Source organism: Nannobrachium achirus, assembly GCF_963921795.1.
Source record: "Nannobrachium achirus genome assembly, chromosome: 1".
NCBI classification, from domain to species: Eukaryota; Metazoa; Chordata; class Actinopteri; order Myctophiformes; family Myctophidae; genus Nannobrachium; species Nannobrachium achirus.
In genome coordinates this window covers 65,437,685-65,465,430 of record NC_137810.1, presented here as the reverse complement: position 1 = coordinate 65,465,430, position 27,746 = coordinate 65,437,685, and the positions used below count along the sequence as shown (strand labels likewise).

Below are 27,746 nucleotides of genomic sequence, written 5' to 3'. Positions count from 1 at the left end.
TTGAGATACCATATAGTTTCATCGTTTGACAGCACAATCATCAGTGTATTTTGGATTCATGTCAACTTGTGTTTTCAGATATTTAACCACTTGAACCGTCACACCTAAAACACTTGACCTTTCACTCTGTACTTAGTCTGCTCTTTTTCTCCTCTACACCAAACCTCTTTGCCAAAAATAGCCGCTGCGAGGCGTTGTGAGCTTGTAGATCTGCTATTTTTGGCTAAAGTTCTCAGAATATGGATGCTAGAGTTCAAGTGGTTAACACAATTAGTGCTGCAGGGTATGAAGGGTTAACTTTTCGTTGACGCCACGCAGATCCGCCCATTAGCACACGCTGTTATTGTGTAAGCAGGCATGCCTGGAATGTGTGTACACACACGGACTGCTGAATGACATCAACGATTACGTCATCTAGTCACATGACATGTGTCATGTGACAGTGTGTCATGGCGGCCGCAAGGCTTGTCTTGTTGTTGTTGTTTGGAGCTGTGCTATGGGATATAAAGTCTTATTTGGAGTAAATGAAGTCTCTTTATGGGCCTCTCCATTGACTTAACATGGAGGAGCTTCACTTCGCGTGCACGCCCAACGTGCGTTTTAAACAAATCGCGGACATTACCGATGCGGCCGCGACCGGAGCTACATACTGTAAGTATTAATACATTTACTGTAAATACAGTAAGATTGACGGTGAGCGCTGTCAATGGCGTCGTGTAGTAACCGGTTTTAATGACGGTGAGGATCGTCAAGGGCAGCAGAACAGTTAATATATAAAATCTGAAAAAATGCTTCTATCGCACAAAGATTTGGAGGAAGGTAGTAACTCTGAGGAGCCCCTAGTATAGGACCCTTAGTATAACGTCTGGAGCACTCTGCTGGAACTGTTGCCTCTGCTACCCGGTTTTGGATAAGCGGTTGAAGATGGATGAAGACTCAGGATGCAACTCGAGCTTTCACATTCACTATCCCTGTAGATGGCTCTACATTCCACACATTTGAAGAATAACTTCATAACCTTGATCCGATTGACTTAATTGGTGTAATTACTGGCAGTAGACGCAGCCGGTGTAGTTAGACTGCATTCCTGGACTGCAGGAGAAAATTAATCTTAACGTGTCAATTTATAAGACCGTTTGTCAAGACATCTGTCAGACCGCAAGATTCCATCACGCTAGGTTTTGTAGAGCTTTAGAAGTTTGCATTTAGGACTCTCAAATCAAACACGTGTATCTATTCTGCATCTAGCTTAAGCCAAGACCCAAATTTAGAACTCAAATCTTTACTTCTGGGGGTCCCTGTAACAAAATAACTTGAGATGGGAGTCCGAGGCCAAATACATATCATTTTGGGGGTCCTTGACATGACAAAGTTTGAGAAACACTGATAGCAACATATCTTTATTTTTATTTTTTTCAGAAAACTGTTAGGATTTGGAAAGCATTTGTAGAAACCGGGCTATTATATCAGTGTTTTGTCATTTCAAGGACCCCCAAAATTACATGTATTTGGCTGCGGACCTAGCCTGACACTCAGCCTGAATTTTCATTTAGTTTCACTCCTGGGCGTTGCCAAAGTCTTCTGCGATTGGTTCACCGCCTGATCAATCACAACAGTAGCAAAGCATATGACGTCGTTGTTAAGCGACCCATATTGGTGTTGTTATGTGGCTGGCTAACCTGTTGCTACTTGCTAATCAAAGAAACTGGCAGAATAGGAGCCCTACTAACTAGTAATCAAACACAGTAAAACATGTCTGCTACTGATGTTTCATAGCGAGATCGATACGATCGCATGTTACCGCGGCAGGCGGCGCCTTGTTTGTTTATGTTTGGGAAACCCTAAGTCAGGGGTGGGCAACTTTGATGATGGTGAGGGCCACTATATTTCCGCCTTCACTCCAGAGGGCCACATTGCATATTGCTACGTCCTATTTGTCATTCTAGTATCTCATTCAATAGAAGCAAAAATAGCCGATCTACAAGCTCAAAACGCATGGCGCTGCGATGCGTTTTGAGCTTGTAGATCTGCTATTTTTGCTTCTTTTGAATTGGAAACATGAATAATTTTTGTTATTTTTTAATTGGAATCCTGAAATGTACAATTGTATTTCATTTCAAATGCATTTAGTTATACTCACGTTAGCTTTATGAACCTAAATGCAAATATGTTGGATATGGAAAAAGACTAACATTTTAGTACTACTATACTAGTCATTAAGCTACTAATATAGACTGAAGGAATTAAAGCGGGTCATGTTTGCATGTTTGGAATTGTAACAGCTGAAATCAATAATATATCAGTATTCTGATATTAACCTGAGGGCCGCATTAAGTGAAGGTGGGGGCCGCATGTGGCTCCCCGGGCCGTCAGTTGTCCATGTATGCCCTAAGCGGTACACAGTTCTTGGAAAACCCCTCCCACGCTGCTCAGAAGCCCCGACGTCATCGAGTCGAAACGACACTGATTTGCCGTACATATTTTCAACCCAGCAAGCCTCTCCATTGAGAGAGTCACCAGACCCCTGAATGCCTAAACGGATGTTTTAATGGGAGTGGCTAGTGATTCAGGGGCTGCAGCCAGGCAACCGCTGACCCCCATCTCAACATATTTTGTTCCAGGGACTCCCAGAAGCAAATGTTTGAGTTCAAAATGTTCACTCTAAATTTGGGTCTTGCCTTAAGCTAGATGCAGAATAGATACACGCAAATCAAACAAGCTACTGACTGAAATTCTGCACACACATGCTCCTGACATTTGTCCTTAAATTGCTCTTCTAATTCTCGCATCCATCTTTTTTTTGTTGCTAAGACAGCCTAATTGATTGTATACTTTTTGGTCTGCATTGTAGTTTTTAGGCTGGATGTTGTAGTTTTTGGTCTCTGTGTTGTACGTAGTTTTTAGGCTGGATATTGTAGGTTTTGATCTGTGTTGTAGTTTTTAGGCTGGATATTGTAGTTTTTGGTCTTTGTTGTATTTTTTTGTCTCTGTGTTGTAGTTTTTAGGATGGATGTTGTAGTTTACGGTCTCTGTGTTGTATATGTGAATATCATAGTGTGTGAGTGGTGATATTATCTGGGGACATTATACTAATGTAATTCTATAACCAGGAGGAGCTTGAATGTTGTTACAGGAAATGGAATTAATAACATACACCCAGCTGTGATCTATCTAGCTATCTCTCTCTCTTTCTCTCATACACACACACACACACACACACACACACACGCACACGCACACGCACACACACACACACACACACACACACACCTATAGATTAGACACGCTGCCATAGCAACGTGCTTCATCTATTTGCAGGTTGTTTCCATGCCAGTGTGTTTTTCCCTTTTTTTTCCAATCAGAACATAGCTAAAGTTAACAGCAGGGTGGGCAACTTTGATGATGGAGAAGGCCACTAGATGTTCACACTCGCCCCAGAGGGCTCACAATGCATATCTATACTATAATTTTGCGAATGTCTGAGTGAGTGAGTGAGTGAGTGAGTGTCTGTCTGTCTGTCACAGCGTTTCTCCTCGGTGGCTGGAGCAATTGATCTGAAATCGCATCACCATCAGCATATGAACACACCTGACATAACTGTGAAGCCCGTTTGTCACTTTCACAAATCGTATGCTGTATATTAGCATTTTTATGGTGTATCTATATCTATTTAGCCTACAGTACCTTTTGTGACCACACATGTTAAGGGAGGGGCGCTGTTGTTCAGGCCATGCACAATCACACACAAACCCACACACACACACACACACACACACACACACACACACACACACACACACACACACACACACACACACACGGGGGGGGGGGGGTTCTGGCCCTGTTACAGATGTTGTCCAAAAATCATGCAGATCGGTATCCCTTCCCTCATATACTGTGTGCACAGTGCACATCCCATAACCCACACACTGCACATCATTTCGGAGCTCATATCTTTGAACGGGTAAGGGCTAGTACAGTCAAAAATAGCAAAAATAGCCGATCTACAAGCTCAAAATGAGTCGCAGTGTGGTGCGTTTTGAGCTTGTAGATCTGCTATTTTTAGATATTTTTCAATTGGAATCAAATGCATTTATATGTTCTTATGGTATGTTAACTTTATGAACTTACAGACAGACAGACAGACAGACAGACAGACAGACAGACAGACAGACAGACAGACAGACAGACAGACAGACAGACAGACAGACAGACAGACAGACAGACAGACAGACAGACAGACATTCTTTGTCTCTTTTTTCTGTCTTGTTTGGTGTGTCTTGTCTGAGTGAGTCTAATAAATAATGTTTGTCCTTCATATTTCTGAGATAATCGTCTCTTTCTCTGCTGCCCACTCGTCTCCTTCAACTCTCTCTCTCTCCCTCCCTCCCTCGCTCTTTCTTTCACTCTGAACGATGAAACAAACCGACGCAGGTGTCCTTGTTGAAAAATCTGTCTCCATGACGATCTCTCTCTCTCTCTCTCTCTCAGTGTCGCTTGATCAGAGTGCTCCTTCTCTAATTAGCAGACTGTGAATTAAACTAATCAAATCACTTAAAGCCCCACATATGCTTTATCGCACAATGTGCAGTGTGCTTTTACGGGGGCTGTGTTTGAGAACAGTCTAAAAAAACAGATTTTTGTTCTTTTTAAATGTTTGAAGCTTTATTTTTTATAATGCCATGACCAAAACGGGGATTCCAGACTTCATACAGTTTACTGTTTACAGTTTAGGCAATTAGCAGACGCTTTTAATCCAAAGCGACTTACAATAAGCAGCTAATACATCACTATAATAAGCAAGATAATATGTCAGTTATCAACAACAATATAACTAAAACCTAAAAAATGCTAACTAGCTTCATGTATGGTCAATTCGTGTTAACAATGAATGTTGTTAAATGTATGGTGCTATTATTACCAAAGCCTAGTCAGCAGTGAGGCCTTCTGGGTAATCAGGAGGTCAGTTGTTTGCCTCCCGTCTCCCAGTCTGTGTCAAAGTGTCCCTGACCCCACTTAACCTCCCTCCCCAAATCCCCCCCCCCCCTTTATCTCTATATTCAAACTTTTGGTGTTAATTGTTTGGTAAATTGACGTCCTACTGCCGGAGTTGACCGATTTTTATTTACAAAGAACGGAAAATATAAACCTCATCGGACATATGGACTCTCTCTCTCTCTCTCTCTCTCTCTCTCTCTCTCTCCCCCATCACTCTCTCACATGCACGTCTGGCGAAGTTGCACACATACACACAGGTTAAGTTAGACGTACTTAGAGAGAGACTAATAACCTGTGTAAAATAAGCTACATTGGGAGGTAAACGGGACTCGGGAGACACTTTATTGTGAAGGTATAGACAGGAAAAGATAGTTGTTGTTGCTGGGCAGTTGTCGGTTTGTTACTGTATGTCGTCTGTCAGCTGGCTTGTTTTGGAATACGAGCACGCAGTTTAAGTTGTACATGAATGGACAGTCAAAACAAGTTGTATTATCAGAACTGTTTAGCCTATACAGTATACTGTATATTAATTTGCGAACGGGGCCAGGGGAGAGAAGACAGCAGTCCATTTCAGCGTCATCTTCCAATGCATGCGCACTGTTAACCCATGGGAATTAGGCTATGGAAGGCGCGCAGGACAACTAACAACCCATATAAAACAAACATTATACACTTGATTGAAGTTCTTTATGAGGAGATGTTATGAAAACTGTACAAGATCACCACCAAAGCCTTTACAACCTTCCCAAAGTTGCATAACAGAGATGCATGGACGCACTATCGTGACCACTCGACCATACCAGTGAGTAGCCTATATATTTGATTAATTGCTGGCCAAATGAATCTATCAACTTATGAAACATTTACGCAGACCCGACTATCAGACTATTTCTCATTATTCTGTACATGTGTTGTTGGCCTGAAACATGATGCAACAGAAACACCTTGTTGTAAAACCATGCAGTATGCGTGCAAAGACAGCCTGCACGATTATAGTCCAATATAATTAATTCCCTGATGCAAGATGAAGCTGTATGTTTGTTGCCTACAGCCTACTACTCCTTTACATTCAATTCGTTCAGTCCCAACTATACAGCAGGACGTAAACTGTTGTTATTGGCAACGTTTTTGCACCTGCTTGTCATCCATGCATTAAAATGATTATGTCCGGTATTTTTATCAGTTGTCCGATAAATTTCAATCATGCCGGTCATGGTGAAATCCTAGAACGATCGCTGATATATATATATATATATATATATGTCACGGTTTTAAAGAGAACCAGGGCATTCGAGACGCGGAGCACTCGTGGTGCGGCACGGGGCGGAGCAAGCGGTCGCCAATACAACGTACTCCAGGCGGTGCGCCGCTCTATTGTCCACGACACTGCGAGCGGCTACCGAAGCCCCCCTGTATCCACGAAGCCCAAACGAGTTACGAGGCCCCCCTGGGTCCACGAAGCCCCAAGCGGCGCGAAGGCCAGCGGACCTTGGTCCTGCTCTTCGCCCCCGAGCGCCGCAGGCGCGAGTGGCCGCGAAGAGCGGGCCAGGGCCGCGCGGCCGGCGGAGCGCCGCGCGAGTTACGAAGCCGTGGTGAATGCAATCGTTATATTTATGCCCAGGCCGTAAGGCCTGGGCAAGCGCACGTTAAACGCCCTGTCCAAGTGACTACAATGGAGCTAATGGCTAGGCTAGGCTAGGCTAGGCTAGGCTAGGCTAGGCTAGTAAATAAAGAGTAAACACTTCCGGTCTGCGGCGAGTTCAAAGCGTGACGTAACTCTCTTATCCAGTGGCTGACGTCGCCATCTGGTGGTGATTAGTGTGTGGTGAACTACAAAAGGAGCGCTCTTACCGAGGTCTCCCTGAGTTACCCATTTACCCTGTAACATATATATACATTTGGTAAATTAATAGTTAGATATAATGTATAGTTGCAGTATTGTAGTAATAATTGTATGCCTAGAGAGAGTTTTTAATAAGGTTGTGTGTGTGTGTGTGTGTGTGTGTGTGTGTGTGTGTGTGTGTGTGTGTGTGTGTGTGTGTGTGTGTGTGTGTGTGTGTGTGTGTGTGTGTGTGTGTGTGTGTGTGTGTGTGCGCGCGCGCGCTTCTGAGTGTGAGTGCCTCAGAACGACTGCGGTCAAACACTCTGTGTGTTTACAGTGAGAGTGTCCTTACCGTGACCCAGGCTACAATCAGCCTTATTGGATGTCGTCTAAATCAATATAGTAGTTTTTACTAAACTATGCGGCGCCTGCAGCTGAGCAGAAGGTCACCGGTTCCACGCCCCCGCGCCACCCCAGCCTCCCTGAGCAAAACACTTAACCCCCAACTGCTCCCTGCGGTGACCCCAGGCCCATTCTAAAAAACGCCTTCTAAATCCTGACCCAAGGTCTCTGAAAACCTTATAATATTTATTCCAAAAAATATGTTGATATATCGTCGTTGTCGGGTGGAAACCTTGCATGTCCAAAAATGTATTTCTTTTTTCACAATTTAAAATAGTGAAAAAAGCCGATCTACAAGCACACAACGCCTCGAGGTGCTGTGTGCTTATAGATCAGCTATTTTCTCTACTTTTGTGCAACACTTGTGTATGATGTGGGGCTGTACTTGACACATTTGAAAATACAAATACAAATTTGAAACTTACAAGGTTTTTGCCTGACAGTGACGATATACTGCACATAACAGCAACAAACTAACAAATAGTTGTTGTTGGCAAGTACTGAGAAGAAATTAATTCAAAAAAGTGTGAACTTAAATACATACATGGACCAGGCTGTCCTCACTTTAGGAATGTCCTTAGTTTGCCAGGTACTGTAGTTGACAAACACTGTCATTAGTGTTTGTCTTGTGTTAGGCTGCTCTCTGTTAATGGATTACACATTATAGACACAGGACCAGCCCAGATGCAGGGGTCCAGGTTTTATTTGACCCTGCTACGTATTCTACTTGTCCTCTACCCTTACATGTATCTTTGTCTCATCCTTACTGCGCTGCTGCTAAGACAGCCTACAGGATCAATAAAGTTCTATCAGATACTGTAGATAGATAGGATGGTAATCATATTGCTGTCAACCACTGCTCCTAATGGTTTGGATGGTAAATGTATTGCTATCACCCGCTGCTATCCTAAATGTATTAGGATGGTAAATCCAGAGGAAATCTACAGTAGCAAATCCCTCTACAACGACTAAAGGGAACACAGTTATTTATTATTGAACGGGTCAATCTATTCTAAAAGAAGGTGGATGTGGAGGGAGAAGTGGCCCGCAGCAGTAGTTCTAGTAGTCCTAGTAGTCATGGTGTTGGTGGTACTGTACTGTAGTAACAACAGATGAACAGTGTTAAAACACTGCTGGCTGAAACAGGAAGTCATGGGTTCAGTGCAACAACAACACGACCACTGGAGCATGAGAGAGAGAGAGAGGGAGAGACGGGGAGAGAGAGAGAGAGAGAGAGGGAAGGGGGGGTTAGTAGAAAACAATGTGAACGAAAGGCGAGGTGTACATAGTAGGGATGGAAATTATGGATATTATCGTTTATCGTGATAAAAAACACTCAGGATAATCGTATCGTGGAGATTTAATTTATCGTGATATCGTCCTCCGTCATGCACTGGGATCAATTCACCTTTTATTTGCCGAGTGCATATCCGGTACCATTTAAACTCTCTTGTCTTTTTTTCACTCTCTACCAAATCTCTTTGCCAAAAAATAGCCGATTTACAAGCTCACAACGTGTTGTGTTGCGACGCGTTGTGAGCTTGTAGATCTGCTATTTTTTGGCAAATGTTCCACCCCAGGATAATGGATTTTGATTATTGTGATTATATCGTAAATCGCGATTTCTTTTGTCACAATAATCGTGATCTGACATTTTCATATCGTCCCATCCCTAGTACATAGGAAACCAATCCAAATGTAAACTTACAGACATACAGAGAGGGAGAGAGAGACCTAGCAAACGAGCAAGAGAGAGAGCCAGTGTGTGTGGCCGGCTAGAGAGAGAGAGAGAGAGAGAGAGAGAGAGAGAGAGAGAGAGAGAGGGAAGTACAGCATCTCTGTGTCTCACTGCAGTGTGCAGCACAGGGGGACACAACTCCCTCTCTCCTCCTCTCCTCATCCTCATCCCCTCCTTTCCCAGCACACCAGCATCACTCCGCCTGGGCTCGTTTTTTCCAAAGTGTTTTTTTTTTTTGCTACCTCTCTGCTCTCTGTTGATCGGACCGCATTCATTCACCCATCTATTCGTCCATTCATTCATTCTTTCAGTCATTCATTCATTCATTCATTGACGTCCAGCTGCTCTGGGAACAGCCGGCCGGTTCGTCCGTGCGGAGGCGAAGCACTGAGAGTCTTGTTCAACGTCTGAGCTGAGAACAGACACACTGGGACTGCCGTTCTCCCTGGAGCTATTCTATTGGTTCAGATGGACAGCAGGACGACACAGAGACGTCGAGACATCAGAGCAGAGGACTGCCGCGTCGAATAGACACCGGACACTTCTCTGTCCTCCTCAGCACCTCCTCTGTCCTCCCAGCAACCTCCTCTGTCCTCCCAGCGTCTCCTCTCGCCTCCTCACCACCTCCCTCCGCTCTCCTGCCACTCCCCCTACGGCCTGTCGCCTCTGGAGAATGTCACGGCCGGCACGCCACTGAAAACAAGTTTATGGGATAAACAAGAGGAATGCGGATTGGTCACACACACACACACACACACACACACACACACACACACACACACACACACACACACACACACACACACACACACACACACACAAACACGAACACACAGGCGCTGAGCGGCAGTGGAGCTGAACTGGCTCAGTGAGGAGTTGCTGTTGAGCGGAGCTGCAGAGAGTTACTCTGTTTGGCTTCTCACTGCTTTTCCCTACACGGAACCTGTTCACCCGCCGCTCCTGTTCAGCCAACCCACCTCGGATACGACCTCTTCTTCGGCTTCTTCATCTTCTTCTTCTTCACGTTGGATATACCGCCAGGGACACGTTGGACAAACCTCCTCTCTGGACAAACCTCCTCTTTGGACAGACCTGGACAGACCTCGTTTGGATAACCCTCCACGTTGGATACTTCCGTGTTGGATTACTCTTCGTGTTCAATGCTGCCATGTTGGATAATGTGACACGCTTTGCCGGATGTCAGCGCTTGTTTATATGGACACATGTCACAGCAGAGCAGTGTCTCTCCCCCTCTCTCTCTCTGTGTGTGTGTGGTAAACACAGCCCCGTCCTGCATGTCCAGCGCCGTGCGCTGTGAGCCCGGCGTGGACACGTCTCTGTGTTGACGTTGGGCTGCGTCTGTGTTTTGATTCAGACAATAGCTGGACAAACAGGCAGCCCAGACAGGCACCAAAACAAACCGAGTGACCGTGACACACAAAACAAAAGTATCAGTGGAAAAAAAAAAAAAAAGCAGCCCGTGGGCCCGGCGCTGCCCGGCCTGCCCGCAACAAAAGACTATCTTTGAATGTCAGAGCGACACGTACGGGTTCGCTTTTCACCCGGCGGAGCTTAACGCCATAGAACCAAGCCACATGCTCTCTGACTGGTTTAATCTGCACTGACTGGGGATCTGTTCTAGAGGGGGTGGGGGGTGGGGGGGTGGGGGGAGAGAGAGCAGCCTTTTGCCTCGCTTTGCTTCCCTGCTGGAATTGCTGGCCGCCCCGCGGCGCTTGTCCTTTTAATTATTTTTTTTACTTTGGTTTCTGCCTTTCCACCCCTCCGGTTCTTTTTGCCTTTTTTCATGTGTCGGACAGATTGTGCCCTCTCCCTCCCGGTGACAAGCGGCGGTAGGAGTTCAGAGGAGGTTTGTCGAGGCAGCAGACAGGCTGATCAGCGGGGGAGCCCCTCTATAGCCTCCGGCGGCAGCAGCGCATGGAGGCCGCATCGCTAACGCTGCCCGTTATAGCTCCTTCTGTGTCCGTTCCGCACAGGGAGCGCAGCTGGGCTGGTTTTGCTGTTGCTGTTTTTCCTCCATTCCCCCCTCCTCCTCCTCCTCCTCCTCCTCTTCTTCTCCTCCTCTGTGGCTCGTCTAAACATGACTGATGGGGAAAAAGGAGAGCTGAGCTGAGCCGGCCCGCCGGCCTTCCCCCGAGGATGTATTGATTTCCTCCACGCTTTGTCACTGTTTCATTTGATTGAAACCCAGCTATGTGAGAGCGAGGCGGAGGAAGCACTGACTGTGTGTGTGTGCGAGAGAGAAAGAGAGCAAAAGAGACAGAGAGAGAGAGAGAGAGAGAGAGAGAGAGAGAGAGAGAGACAATCTACGCAGGGAGCTTTGCGGCGGACAGGGACCAGCTGAGTGGCTGGCGAGGCGGGCAGGTGTCCAGTTCACAGCCCATGTGCCGCTCACCAACCTGACCCACCTGGACGGCTCCCAAGCTCTCTCCCGGGTCCATGAACCAGTCGGAGGCTCCGATGTCGTCGGCGGCCGCTGCCAACAGCAGCCTGGGCGGCGGGGGCGGTGGCGGGGGGCTCCTCCTCCTCCTGGGAGGAGGCAAGGCCTCGTGGAACCACTCGTGCCCGCTGGGCTGGGGCGGCGGCGGCGCGGGCCCCGAGGACGCCTGCGTGCTGGAGACGGTGGTGATCGTGCTGCTCACGGCGCTCATCATCCTGGGCAACCTGACGGTGATCCTGGTGTTCCACTGCGCGCCGCTGCTCCACCACTACACGCCCAGCTACTTCATCCGCACCATGGCCTACGCCGACCTCCTGGTGGGCCTCAGCTGCCTGGTGCCGGCGCTCTCGCTGCTGCTGCGCCACCCGGCGGGCGGCGCCGAGGAGCCCGCCACCTGCCAGGCGTTCAGCTACGTCATCTCGGTGCTGAAGAGCGTCTCCATGGCGTGCCTGGCGTGCATCAGCGCCGACCGCTACCTGGCGGTGACGCGGCCGCTCTCCTACGCGCGGCTGGTGACGCCGGGCCGGCTGCGCGCCTGCATCGCCCTCATCTGGCTCTACTCGGCGGCGGTGTTCCTGCCGTCCTTCTTCGGCTGGGGCAAGCCGGGCTACCACGGCGACGTCTTCGAGTGGTGCGCGCGCTCCTGGCCCACGTCGGCGCTCTTCACGGCGGTGGTGGTGTGCGCGCTCTACGCGCCGGCCGCGCTCACCGTCTGCTTCACCTACTTCCACATCTTCCGCGTCTGCCAGCAGCACAGCCGCGAGATGGGCGAGCGCCGCGCGCGCTTCCCCAGCCAGGAGATGGAGGCCGGCGGGGACACGGCGGCAGGGGGAGGCGTGGGGGTTGGCGGCGGCGACGGGGGCGGAGAGCACCACCACCACGGCGGGCACGGGCACGACCGGCGCTACGCCATGGTGCTGTTCCGCATCACCAGCGTCTTCTACGCGCTGTGGCTGCCCTACATCGTCTACTTCCTGCTGGAGAGCTCGCACGTGCTGGACAGCCCCGCCCTCTCCTTCGTCACCACCTGGCTGGCCATCAGCAACAGCTTCTGCAACTGCGTCATCTACAGCCTGTCCAACAGCGTGTTCCGCACGGGCATGCGCCGGCTGTCGCAGACCATGTGCTCCTTCAGCCACTGCGCCGCCGACGACAGGGACTTCGGCGAGCCGCGGAAGCAGGCGAGGAAGCGGGCAAACTCCGGCTCTATTTGAAATACTCCCCCCACCCCGCGCCGCCGAGGAGTGGATTGTACAGCTCGCTTTTCTCCCCCTCCCCCTGAGCTTTTGACCTCGAGCCTTCGCAAGCCTAGCGTCAGTGAATACTCAGCCGTGTGCCAGAGAACAACAGATCTACGAGCTCAAAGAGTATATAAATAGCAGATCTACAAGCTCAAAGAGCGTATACCGGCTTCGTTTTGTGTGCACCTACGAGGCTTTACCTCTGAATGGAGCTCAGGTCGCTGGAGAACTACGAGTTGACTTAACAGGGATGAACTGAAGTAGGATCTTCCCACCGCGACACGACGTCTCTGAGCCGACACCAGCAAAGCTACCGGGGAGGGAGAGGGTGACGATTTAACACGGTTGTTGTGACAGGTCTTAGCTGTCTGACTGTCACCTAGATGCTAGTGTTGTGACAAGGTTTAGCTGTGTGTGACTGTCACCTGCATCCTAGTGTCACCAGTGCTTTTTTCTCAGGCCCGTAGAATGCTTGATTTGTAGGTCGTTGCGGAATCCGGTGTCGTGTGCAGAGAATAGCTGCTATTATCAGCACCTGACGCTGGTGCGCGACGACGTTTCAGTCAGGTTTTCATGTTTACATTTCTCTTGTACATCATCGGCAGAAAAAAACAAAATCCCCTCGACAGATATTCACTAAGGTTTTCCCTCCAGTTTTTCACGGTGATGTGGTGATCTTAAATATCTCATTGGATTAGGTTAAAGTTGATGTGATTAGCCTGTATTGGATTTGGCCCTGCATACTTACACATTAGCATCGTTAGCACATAATCGTGGGCCTAGTATCCTCGTTTGTACTGCTGACCTGGGTCGAAAGGGTGTTCCCAGGACACACGAACGTGCACACAGATGCATCTTAACAGCGCTGTTCAATTGTAACAGATGATAATGTGGCCTTGACTGCAAATGTTCTCTATCCAAAATAGTTTTGTCAGCCTGTCCGGGTAACCCAGTAAGGTCATGAGTTTCATTCCCACAACAGTAAAAGGAGTAGTTCACCTCTGAAAGTATTCTTTTTCTATACATTTCTCACCCCTCAAATGATTGTCTTAGGAATTTGACAAAAACAATAAATATACATGAATTCAAGTCTCTGGGATGAGTAATCGATAGGAATATCATTTTGGAGGTGAACTATTCCTTTAACATGGCTGTAAGCAGCCGCAACAGCAATACGGTTAAACCCCATACCTCTTAAAACACTCATTTTAATGAATGCACTGCAAATGAATACACTGGTTGAGGGTGTGGATTTGGTCCATTTTTTACACTCTGGGTTAAATGAATCAGGATTTGCTGTGTGGCTTCAATGTAAACGACTCTGCTTAATGAAGACAAATACAGATACAGATAGGTACTCTGAGACAGATGGAGGAAAGATAAAGCCCAGGTTGCCTCTACAGTAGGGAGCCTTATTTCTTTTGAAAACATTTTTCTTTGTATAAACAAATGTAACAATGTAATGAGTTTTGGGGCTCTATATGCAACAGCCATACTGTAATGCAATTGGACCTCTTCCTTGCATTCTTCTTAATGATTTAATGATGTTCCATTCTGGTCAAACAGAGTCAGGGTGCTGACATTGTGCATGTTGGCTCACTGGAAACACTCTGCTACTCCAGTGGGTCTCAAAGTGTGGTCCACCAAATTCTGGGCCCTTGGTACAAGGATCCACTGCGGGCCCTTAACTATTGAAAAATAGCAGATATACAAGCTCACAGTGCGGCACCGAGTGCCGCGCTGTGAGCTTGTAGATCTGCTATTTTTGGAAAAGCGTGAAAATTTGGGCAAGTCTTTGAATATTTCAAATCCTTTTATGTCAGTGGTGCTCAAACTTTTTCATGTAAAGGACCCCCAAAATGATATTATTTTTGCCACGGACCCCCATCTCCCCATATTTCGTTCCAGGGACCCCCCAGAAGCAAAATTTGAATTACAAATGTTCGCTTAAAAAATACATATATATTCAAAGATTTGCACACATTTTCACGACTTTTCAGAAATCGCAGATCTACAAGCTCGCATCTGGCACTCTGTGCCGCGCTCGCTGTAAGCTTGTATATCTGCTATTTTTCAATAGCTAAAGTGTAAAATAACTAAGGCCCCTCCACCTCCACCTGAGTTACCCTAGTAACTCAGTCCCACTTTTCCCCCCCTTGTGACGCCGCTGGGTCCAGGGGCCCTCATGATTCATGGTTCCAAATGCTCTGAAACGCTCTCTCGGGTTTGAGAACAATTTAGCGACACTAAATGGAACAGAATTCATTAGTATCATTGGTAACACCTGTGAAGGCAGTAAGGGAAGAGTTCCAATCGCGTCTTGCGGATACCCAAGCTTGTACAAGTTCCTGTCCCCGCCGAGCCCCCTGTGATTGGCTGAACCGGAGGTAGGGAGCGCTCCATTGTAGTCACTTGGACCGCGCAGAGGAGGTGAATAGAATGCGTTTATCGTGGGCTTGCCCAGGCCTTACGGCCTGGGCATAAATATAACGATTGCATTCACCACGGCTTCGTAACTCGCGCCTGCGGCGCTCGGGCGCGAAGAGCAGGACCAAGGTCCGCTGGCCTTCGCGCCGCTTGCAATGTCGTGGACAATAACTGAATGTCGTGGACAATAACTGTGACATCTAACCATAAAACGAGCGCTCCCTTCCTAAACACGCTTGGTAATCTGCTAGACGCGTTCCAATCTCTTTCCAATATGGCTGCCGAGCATAAAGCCCACTGGGAAGCATGGTAGAGCTGGATGTGGACAGCTGGCGTAAAACCCCTCACAATCACTCTGCTTTGAAGTGCTCTTTCTTCTGGGACCCTGGTCCTCAGTGGGCCTCTGGAGGGCAGGGTACGGCTGGGCGTTGAATGCTGCTAGAGCCCCGACCCGTGTATGACGCTGGCCCATATTCTATTGGACATTATTAGACTTTATTTTAAATTATTATTAATTTTTACAATGTTGGTATCGGCAATGTGTCCCAATCATTATAGGTGAACATTTTCAAACATGAAAAAAAATATATGAAAATAGTAGATCTACAAGCTCAGTTGTGAACTAGATCGACTATTTTACATTTTTTGATACAGCTTAGGATTCGGAATAACGGATATTATGTGTGCTTATTTGTTTGCTTGTATAAATAGAAACTCTCATCGAATCCTATTTTTGGAACGTATTTTGCAATCTCTTTTTGACAAAAGCATCTGTAATCGGTGGCCTAGAGCTCTCCACATCGGGATCGGCACCGGACCCAAAAATCTGCCATCGGTCGGGCTCTATACTGTATATACTGCCCTTGATGATGTAAAAGTTATTAAGTTGTTCGTTCATTCTCCCTCGGAACTTAGACAGTTCCACAGAAAATCCCTTTAGACTGCAAAGACTGTTGTTCCATCTCGGGACTATAGTTTGTACTGCCTTTAGTTTTATAGTTTTTGTGTGTGTGGTTGTGTTTCAAACACTTTGTCTTTGCAGTTTGCGTTTTTTTTTCGTTTTGCCCCAGCAGTTTGTATTTGTGTACATTCCCCTCGACCCATCGGACGATGTTTTCTAGACGGCGTCAACAAGACTTCCATGCTGTTATTTGTTAGCCAAGCGACGAACCAATGATTTCTCCTTAGTCCCCCCCCCCGACCTGATCGATGCTGCTCCAGTCATCGTTAGGTCATCAGTGGGTTTTCTAGAGCGCTCTCTAATCATGTCCTCGCCGAGGGCCCGAGTGCACCTGTTTGTTCAGAATCAACTCCACACCAGCTGATATCACTAATGACTTTACCCAGGCCGCCCTCTCTGGCTGATGGATGGCCAGTTGATGAGTGAAATCAACTTGTTTTTCGGTTGGAATTGGATGCGCGCGTAAATACGGTACACTCAGCCCTCCCCGTGAACACAGAGATTGCAAATCAGTCAAGTAGACGACAGGTTGGAGACGAACCCGACGAACCAAAACCCCCCTTCCTTTGACATGGTGACTGTTGTTGGCTGCTATACTGTATGCTGCTTCTGGATGTTAACCGGTACCTCCTCCAATTCTGTTTGCCTTCCCTTTGACTTTGCTTAGAAGATGCGTTTTAGTTTTTTCGGAGAAGAGCTAAAGATGTCATGTTCTTGGACGCGTACACACGGCACATTGCACTTTTTGTTTTTAAAAAGGAAGGACTAGTCCTAGACTGCATGACATTCATATGTGACCAGATGGACCTTGTGATACCCACAGTATGCTTTGTTTATATTCTGTCGCTCTGCGAAAGTAGCCTGATCTGCCGAACAAGCCGGGAGACGCATCACATCGCTCTGAGATTAGGCATGTCACAATTAATAAATAATCGCCAAATCACAATTATTTGAGATAATCGCAATTCTTTTTTTTGCATAATCGTCATAATAACATCATCAAACATAGTGGAAATACCAGATCTACAAGCTCAAAATGTGACACGTTTTGAGCTTGTAGATATGCTATTTCCACTATTTATATAAAGTATGAAGTCATTACATAGATTTGTATTAGTCATATCTGCCCTGTGCACCTTTTGTTAATGAAGCCTATAAAAGCCTAACATAACTGTGATTTTGCATTCATAAAGTTCCACTGTTCAAATCACAATTAAATTGTTAATTTGAGCGAGAATGAATCATCACGTAAGATCATGTCAGTCTCTGCGTAGATCTTCTGTTTCCGCAGAGCGACACCGTTGTAGGAGAATGCAGAGTTAAGTTTCATTCGGGTTCCAAAGTGAAGTGAATTCTCTCTTTAGCCTTTAGCCTGGTCTGTGCCGTTATCATATCCAAATGTTGGGTGTTTGTCTTTTTGCATACAATAATAGTGAAAACACTACAACAGGAAAATGTCAAAGGAGACAATGACTATTAGAATATGAATATGTATCACACTGAGACAGTAGAATGCCATATGAATATGTATTTTCAGCTGACGCACAAGTTGTCATTCCTCTATATATGGCGGTTTTGTGTTGTTTTGATTCAGGATGTTGTGTGAGTATTTAGGGCCTACAACAGGGGGTCCGGGACCCCTAGGGTGTCCTCAGAGTTACTACAGGGAGGCCAAATCTTTGTGTGATATGATCTTTTTTTTTATTATTATTTTTTTTTACATTAACCTTTTCAACCCTAGAATCCCTATTCTTACAACATTAGCCGAAAATGGCGGATCTACAAGCTCACAACGCCTCCGCAAAGAGGTTTGGTGTAGAGGGAAAGAAAAGAGCAAACCAAGTACAGAGCCAAAGGTCAAGCTTAGTTTACTAAGTATTCATTTTATACAATCAGCTATATTTTAGTCCTTCCCTAAACTGTTTTGCCCTTTTTTTTTTTTTTTTTTTTTTTTTACTATTTTTAAAAACATTTTAGAATCTTCAAATAGCCGATCTACATCGACACGTTGTGAGCTTGTAGATCATCTATTTGAAATATTCAAAAGTGTTTTTTCAAAATAGTAAAAGCGTGATCTCTTTCTCAGCCAAGTGGTCCTTGGCCTGAAAAATGTTGAAGATATCTAGCTTACTGTACAACATCGCTTTTACACTCTCAGATTAAAAACCTTCACCATTATATTGGTTTGCCCGATATATATTTTTTTGACTTTTTATTATTTGACTTGGTATTGTCAATTATGCAGCCGATGTTTAATCACTTTCAACCAGACGTCACTGTTTTGGGGCACGTCATCAAAGGAGAACATTTTCTAAAAATGTCAAACAATTTAAAAATGTGTTTGAATAGTGGTTGAGTACATTTCTTGCGTGATTTTTCTTTGTATAATTAAAGTTAATTGTTATTTTCTTTGTTATTTAATATACTTAATTTCAAATCTTTATCTATGAGAAAGTTTTTTTTATTTTATTTCTTTGCTTCTAAGTTAAATGTTATCAAATAGAAACTGTAATAAAATCTAAGATTTTCAAATTGATGCACTTTCTTGACAAAATATCGGTCAAAACATGGGTAATCTGTGGGCTTGGACTTCTCAGAATTGGGATCAGCATTTGGTCTAATCCATAATGTGTAACACAAACAAAAGTTATTTTTGATTGAATGGCCCCCCACACAAAAATGACACAGGCATTATAAATACATACCGTGTCTGTAAACTTTATTATTGCTTTCCAAAATTCCTCTGCGCTAGGAACCTTGCAGCATTTGTTTTGGAGCGGTACTTCTGTGGTTTTATTTTGAACTGTGGGAATTGCGGTTCTAACAGACAACTGAGCTGCCAGAGGTGTAGGTCCCATGGGGGTCCCCAAATTATTTTGGGGGGTCCCCAGATGATTAACTTAATTAATGTGCAACATTGTTTTCTCACTCAACAGTAAACAAACCAACATAAAGTTTAAGCACATTTCTTAATTGGCAATTTAATTACACATTTTCTAAAATGACAAATTAAACATTGGCCAAATTGTCAAATATTAGAGGCAGATATTGTGAAAATAGCCGATCTACATGCTCACACCGCCTCGTAGGGTTAGGGTTAGGTAACGCGAACCGTGTTATACTAAATGTAATGCCTCAACTCTTAGTGCTCATCAGGGTGGGGGGGTGGTCCACAGTTAAAATATGATTATTTTGGGGGTCGCGGCCTGAAAAGGTTGAGAACCACTGCTTTAAACCCACAGAATGAATATGAATCAATTCTGTTGAACAGGCATATATATGGTGATGATGACATACTGGTTTGGTAGAATAACAACAACAAATAAAAAAAGTGCATTGGATTAGGTTTGGGATTCATATTGACTTTTACAGTTCCGGTTCTTCAATGATTCCCTCTTAACTGTCCCACTCCTTAAAGGAGTAGTTCACCCCCAAAATGACCTTTTGTCTATTGATTACTGCCATGGAGACCTTGTGTTCAATAATATTTTTTGTTTTTTGTCGAGTTCCTAAGAATGTACCCCCATTGATTCCGGATGGGGACCCAAATGAAATGGGTCCCCATCCGGAATCAATTTACTATAATATATTTTTTGTCAACAAATACAAATTAAAAGTAAGTAATCAGTAGAAAAAAGGTCATTTTGGGGGGTGAACTACTCCTTTAACAGTTCCATCTAACAATTCCTATTACAGAAAAATATATCTTGATCATTTTGGCCTTAAAAAAAAAAAAAAAAAAATGGGCCCTCTGGGTAACTTGAAAGGGGTTCCAAGTGGACTGTATAGGTTTGTAACAAAGAGTAACAGAGAGTGTACCAATGGAACCAAATGGACCCTTACTGGTTCCGTTTGTACACTCTCAGAGTTATGGTGGTCCTTGAAATTTTAAAAGTTTGAGAACCACTGGAATTGTAGTTGCACAGCAGACGTGAAGTCCATCTCTGAAAGTATGATAAAAAAAAAAAGATGTAATAATCCAGAAACGGTTACAAATGTGTTGGAACCGATTTCAATTCCTCAATGTTGGATCTGGTTCCTCTGGTTTCTGGATACCAATCCTACATTGGGTGTTGCAGCTTATAAAACAATCCTACTGTATAATAAATGTATTTATTTAGTTATGTTCAAAGTACTACTGGTTGAGTATGACACTGTGAGAGAGTGTTTGCGTGCTTGCGCGTGTGTGTGTGTGCGTGCGTGCGTGCGTGCGTGTGTGCGTGCGTGCGTGCGTGCGTGTGTGTTGTTACACTGCTGTACACTTACACACAATTGAGTCTTTATAATGCAGCATAACATAGGGGTTGTGTAGCTGTGGTGTCGTGTGTGGATTAGCGGAACTATGTTACGTTTTTTATTTTTCCTATCCGGTCAAAGTCTCTGGTTTCACTGTCCATGCAATAAACGCAGAATATGACATCCAATGGTTTGCTTTGCAGTGTGTGAGCGTGGGCTTGTATTATTATTAGAGCTGATCTTCAAATTTTTGGCAACGCTTCTGAACCAAAAATGTCTTTCTGCGGTCGTGGAGCTCGAGCTTTGCTGCTCACTTTCATTTAGTTTTTGTCATATTTTAGTCATCTGAAAGGTTTTGGTTTTAGTCTAGTTTTAGTCAACTAAATATCATAAGCTTGATTCAGTCGACATAAATTTGTTTTGGCGGAAAAAACACATGAAATTAACACTGATAACCAGAGATAACATACACGGTGAAAATTAAATAAAACATGCGTTGCAGACTATAATACAAAACAAATTCTATAGAGATCATTTATATTACATTATATGATGATAGATTGTAGGCCGTGTTAGGACAATACCTTAAAGGAGGTAGTAGTTTATGATGACGTCAGTCAACATGTGGATTTTGTACACTGTTTCATCTAAACCTTGTTGATGGAATCCGTTACATATGTATGTGTATGTACCTACGACTTATGTTTAAGCCTGTCACAATTATGACATCATCTAATTAGTTGAGATGATCGCAATCATTTCCATGTTGAAAAATGTTCATACATAAAAAAGCAGAAATGGTTTAGAATAAGTTTGAAATGAAGGGAATATCCGCACTCTCTTGAATTATGACTTCAATAATTATTTATTTCTTTATACATAGGCACAGCAGCAGCAGTCTATCTAGAGAAACGGACGCGTTTCGGCCTACTGGCCTTCCTCAGCGTTTCAAACTATCATGAGTCAGTCAGAAGTGACTTATATAGCCAAGCAATAGGTTGTACAGCTGCATCTCATCAAGGGGAATTAATTACCCACATTTCATACATATTCATAGTTACAAAAAGTCTATAATAAAAATATACAATACAAATTACATATATAGTTTCCACAATCAGTGCAGTCAAATATTTCATTTTACAAAAAACAATTCAATAATAATTTTCATTCATTCCCTTAGGGAACTCTGTATTCAGAGCATGGATCCAGTAAGCTTCCCTAGAATAAGTTTACAATGTGTCACTTTCTGACACATTGTAACCTTGTCAGCTATTTTTACGCTTTAATTGTAATTTTTTGCATATGAAATTAAGCCATTTATTAACCATCATTATTTTATGCTTTAACTATTGAGAAATAGCAGATCTACAAGCTCACAGCACGGCACCGAGTGCCGCGCTGCGAGCTTGTAGATCTGCTATTTTTGAAAAATCGTGAAAATTAGAATTTTGACCCGATTCTATAATCTATTCTTTTGAATCCTTCTAAGGTTTTTTGGAAAACCCTATGTTTCTATGTCAGCTTGCCATCGTCAAAGAAAAGGTCCTTTTCACTTAAATGGAGCTCAGTTAGTCTGTTCTTGAGAGACTACTATGTCAGTGGTTCAAACCTTTTCATGTGAAGGACCCCCAAAATGATATTTATTTGGCCACGGACCCGCATCTCAAAATATCTAGTTCCAGGGACCACCCAGAAGCAAAATTTGAGTTACAAACGTTCGCTTTGAAAATACATATATTCAAAGATTTGCACACATTTTCACGACTTTTTCAAAAATAGCAGATCTACAAGCTCGCTGCAAGCTTGTATATCTGCTATTTTTCAATAGCTAAAGCATTCAATAATTCTAGGCCTAAATGGGTTTAAATAATATCAACTATTTCTTTGTATATTTCAGTTATTTGACATAACGTCCTTGTGGAATTTTTTCATTACAAATCCTGAAAGGAAAACAGAAATGTTCCAATGTGTGATGCCAAAAAACCCAATTAAATCGTTAATCAATAGTGTGACGATGAATCAACTTCAATTTGTAATCGTGACGGATGAAACAGAAAGGGATGAAATCCAAAACGTATTGATTTGATCACGGTGTGCTTGTGACAGCTGCCCACTCCATGCCTGGGACCACTCCACTCGTACGGTCGCCACGCCAACCAGCCCCATCTGGGGGGGAGGGGGGCGGGGGTGGAGTGGGTCCCACGGGAGCACTTTCTCTAAAGTAAAAGAGTGATTATTACGTCAATACCACTGAGTGGATCAAAGGCAACGGATTAGATACAAAAAGACTGTTTCCACTGTAGGAGACGATGCAACACCAGAGACTCTAACATGGACCTATTCATGTTAATGATTTGAAAGATTCCCTACACTCCATTCCCTATCCTTTCTTACCCTATCCTATCCTATTCTATAAACCCATCTGCCTGTCTGTCTGTTTATCCTCTCTTTGTAAGATAAGATCAGACCTGTATTGATCCTGTGAGGGAAATTCAGTCGAGAGAGTGAGAGGGAGAGAGAGTGAGAGAGAGAGAGAGAGAAGGAGAGGTGAATTAAACAGAGGTTATTTTAGATGATCAATAATTGACATAACTCTGTCAGTGATGCAACTCTCTATTCTCAACTAGTCTGTCTCTCTCTGCTAGTCTCTCTCTCTCTCTCTCTGCTTCTCTCTCTCTCTCTTTCTATCTGCTAGTATCTCTCTCTCCATTCCCACTGGGCACGATAACTAAAATGGACCGAATGTTGGAAACGTTTTTGGAGGCGCTACCCACACGTTTGGCTGTGTTGCTCATTCCACAAATGTCAGATGCATACAAGCTGTACCTCATTGTAAAGGTGCCTAATCAACGATACAAAATGATATGAACGCAATACCAATTGGTATTATTAACTGATTTGCTGCCATGGCCGAGGAGCCCGAAAAAATCCCGTTGTACGGCCCTGCCATGCCCGAAGAAAAAGAAATGTTTAAAAAAAAGAAATTTTGACCCCAAAAAATGTAGTAGGCATGATAGCAATCGCGAAATTGCATGTTTAACCCCCATAGCAACCCCATCTTTCAAACATGGCAGCCATCTTTGTTTACATTTTAGGAAAACATAATGGCTGCTATCTCATGAATGCCTGAACGGATTTCCATTCTGATTTTTTTGTTTGAAAGCTGTGAGCAATGTGGACACACGTGGTGTTATCTAGGCATGGGTGTGCATGATCCGTGCACTATGAATTACATGGAAGTCTATGGAGACTGGAGGCATATGAGAGTACGAAGGTATTGTTAAATGGCAGCAAATGAGTTAAATGGGAGATATAATGGACCGAAGGAAGGTTTCCGAACCTTTTGTGGGTAAAGATACTATATCTTTCACCATTGTATTTCTTATTCATAGTTGGTGTGAACACTGCCATCCACTTGGCTTAGAACGATTTTCAAAACTATATTTTTCATAGTAATTGCTCAGTGTGAATGGACCTTTAGAGTCTCTGTCTTCCATTCTCCTGGGTGGGCTCAGATGAGCGGGGTTAAAATGTCCTTTGATGAGGGAGAACATCTATCTAGCCATTATCTTCTTAGCAATTATTCTATTATTATCTATTCCAGGGGTTCCCAAACTTTTTCAAAACCGTTCATTTCGTATTTATCGTCTATAAAATGTACTAAACTAGTGAAAACAGCAGATCTACAAGCACACAACGCCTCGCATCGCGAGGCGTTGTGTGCTTGCAGATCGGCTGTTTTCACTAGTTTTGTGCAACAGTTTTGTATGATGAAGCAGGGCTTTTCTTTACCAAAAGACGTACACATGTAAAACTTGGAGATATGAGGTTTCTGCCCGACAGTGATTATGTTGCGAGGAAAACGTTGAGATAATAGCCATTTTGGTTAGAACTGACTGAAAATAACTACTAAATATTTTTTCAAGTGTCCAAATAAATTCCAAACATTATCAAATCATCTCGCGGCACCCCAGGGTGCCCCGTCACCCACTTTGAAAACCCCTGATCTATTCCACTTCAGTAAGCATGTAGGGGGCACGGTGGCACAGTCGGTAGTGCTGTCGCCACACAGCTAGAAGGTCCTGGGTTCGATTCCTGCTGGGGACGTGTTCTCTCCTCCGTGTCATCAGCGCCCACACCCTAGGTGGGGTTGGCAAAAGGGCCTTTCTGTGTGGAGTTTGCATGTTCTCCCCATGTCTCCTAGGGTAGGTACCCTCACAAAAAACATGCAGTAATCCTGGTCTCTATAATGCCTCCCCCTTGCCAGCCGGGGCGCCTGATGGAAGGGAAAGGACATTGAAATAACGTGTTCCTTCCACGCGCTACGTCCAAACCTGGGAACTCCCCCCTGTCAGCTGAAAAGAAGCAACTTGGACTCCTCATGCAGAAGGAGGCGTTAGGTCAGTCCGTTGTCTCCCCAGGTTGGCGTGCGTGCGTGCACGCGTGTGTGCGTGTGCGTGATTCCTTTAGACATGGGTGAAACCAACCTGCATTTTTCACTCACTTTGTTAGCTATGACACCCATCGAAGGAACCAGGCCCTCCAGGAAGAGAGTGTGTGTGTGTGTGTGTGTGCGCGAGCGTACTCATAAGCCAGTGAAATTGCATTAGAGAATGACGTCCACTTTTATCTAGACAGTTATTACCAAGGATTGTGTGTGTCTCTTGGTCTACATACCTTTGGATAAGTGTGTGTGTGTGTGCGCTGGACTTAGTTCAGGGTTGCAATGGCTTCCTACTGGTCGGCTTTCTCACACAGCACAATGATTCATTAATGTGATTAAATCTGTTCCGAGGTCAGATTGAGGCACGGTGTGCAACAGCTAAATTACTTTTGTATAAAGTCATTGTGTTCAGTACAGGTTCCTGGACCAGCAACAACACACACACACACACACACACACACACACACACACACACACACACACACACACACACACACACACACACACACAGTGCAGTGCGGCAGTGGCTCAGGGGTAGAGAAACCGTCATTAGAACATGGAGGGTTCCCGAAACTTGGTTCCCAACTGAATGAAGCACAGAGACTCCACAGGTGCAGGGCAGGCTTTCCACTTCTTAACTCATTGCATGCCAGGCCCGATAGTCCCGAGATTTTTTCAATGTCTTTCCCTGCCAGGCCCGATAGTCCCGAGAATTTCCGCCATTTGAAAAAAAAAAAAAAAAAAAACTTTTTTTTCAAAATTTTTTTGGGACCCCAAAAAATGTGGACAGGCATGATAGAAATCGCGAAATTGCATGTTTAACCCCCATAGCAACCCCATCTATCAAACATGGCAGCCATCTTTGTTTACATTTTAGGAAAACATAATGGCTTGTATCTCATGAATGCCTGAACGGATTTCCATTCTGATTTTTTTGTTTGAAAGCTGTGAGCAATGTGGACACACATGGTGAATTATCTAGGCATGGGTGTGCATGATCCGTGCACTATGAATTACATGGAAGTCTATGGAGACCAGAGGCACCATAGAGTACGAAGGTATTGTTAAATGGCGGGGAATGTGTTAATGGAGTTGTTCACCCAAAACATTACTTTTTTCCCCCCACTTTCAGTTACTCACTCCATGATCTATGGATCATCAGTAAAGGCTCACCTGTGATTCAACTGTAGTAGTTTTTTTAGTTTATGTATATTTTTGAGCGGTGGTAAACCGCTCCATAGAATGGCTGTGCGTATGTCTGTAGCCTTTTTCCTCAGCGTTTTGCCATAGTAAAATGTGTGTGTGTAGCACATCCTAGACTCAAATCCTAGTCTGAAGACGTTATGCAAGGACGACCACCGCTCACTTCACATTGGGTGTGATTTTTTTTTATTAAGGCTGTCAAAGTTAACGCGATAAGAACGAGTTAACGCAAATTCATTCTAGCGTCACTACACAGAGGTGTTTGACGGCCGAACTACAACAGAGAGTTTGTGCAGACACGCAGCGTCGCCGCATGCACACACCCACTTATAGATCCAGTCCTATTTTATAGCCTGCTATGCGGGGCTCACATTACGTACACACACACTTCAGGGGTAGACATTAAGGGAAATTTGCCTCTGGCCCTCCAGGTGAAAATAGTAGATCTACCAGCTCACAATGCCTCTCGTTGCGAGCCTGTATATCCACTATTTTCACAATTTTTGTCTCAGATTCTTTTATTTAGTATGGTCTGTTGATTACTTTGGTGCAGTAATGTTCTTATTTATTTTCTTTTTCTTTTTGGAGGTATAAAAAAGGTATTACAAGTCCTTAAAGGACAACTTTAGTTTTTTACAACATGGGTTCATATTTTAGATTCTAATTAGAGAAAAGAAAAAGTGAATTTTAAAATGTTTTAATTTGCTTCGTTCTATTGTTTTATTGCGTTTATCGTGCTAAAATGTGGGGCATGCGTACGTATGGGGGCATGCGTACAAGTGGCTAAATATGTCTTTTTAGACACAATATGCCAGCATTTTTCTTTATTGCTATTTACAGTAACACTTCTAGCCCCCATAAGTCACATCCAACGTGAAAGGTTGCGTTGTATCTTGGGAATGGGCTTATTCTGTGTAGAATTACTTATTTAGCCACTTGTACGCATGCCCCCAAACACTGAAATAAAAATCTCTAAAACAATAGAAAGAAGTAAATGAAATCATTTTAACACTCATATTTTATATTCTTTAATTACAATCTAAAATATGAACCCTTGTTGTAAAAAACGAAAGTTGTCCTTTAAATTGTCGCTTCACTGTCATCTGGGGACCCCCCCCCAAAAAAACACTGCATTAGACCAGCGTCGGGGGCGCGGGCCATTCTCGGACGCTGGCCTTTAAAACATGGTTTATGGTTTTATGGTTCACGGATGAAAATCCTGTTTTAATTTCAACCATTCCTAAACACCAAAAAAAAAAAAGATGTTGAAGATTTTCTTTTCTTTCTTTTTTCTCTCAGACTTCTTTCAAAATAGTAAAAAATCACACTGCAGGGCGAACTGAGCGGTGCGGAAATGTTTTTGGCTGACAGCCTGACACACACAGAGTGAAATGTAGCAGCAGTTTGCACCGCTCAAAAACTGAAGATGTACAAGCTCACAATGTGTCAGGTTTTTAAACAGGGCTTTAGTGGTTAATTCATAATTTGTAGGTTTGGGACACCAAACATTCCTCTTGTGGGTCTCAAGCTGAAAAGGTTAGGAAATGCCAGTTATAGGTGTGTGTGTGTGTGTGTGTGTGTGTGTGTGTGTGTGTGTGTGTGTGTGTGTGTGTGTGTGTGTGTGTGTGTGTGTGTGTGCGTGTGTGCGCGTGTGTGCGCGTGCGTGCGTGCGCACGAAGGTTAGAAGGTTAAAATCATGACGCCATTATTATAATCCCTTTTCTCTTAGTGGGGCTGTTCAGTCGCCGTTAGATTTTCTTTGTCATGACTGCCAGTTCCCACGTGATATCATGTGTGAGTTCTGACTGCTCCAGAC

The 27,746-nt window shown here is 44.3% G+C and overlaps 2 protein-coding genes across 2 annotated transcripts in view; both read left to right on the top strand.

The window, feature by feature from the left end:
• rabgap1l (RAB GTPase activating protein 1-like) overlaps window positions 1-27,746 on the top strand; it is a 173,974-nt gene that overhangs the window by 60,969 nt on the left and 85,259 nt on the right. The window lies entirely within an intron of this gene.
• On the top strand, window positions 11,418-12,632 carry gpr52 (G protein-coupled receptor 52; the record flags this gene model as incomplete). Its single annotated transcript, XM_080746720.1, has 1 exon — window positions 11,418-12,632. The coding sequence occupies one exon, from the start codon at window positions 11,418-11,420 to the stop codon at window positions 12,630-12,632; it is 1,215 nt and encodes a 404-aa protein (XP_080602846.1).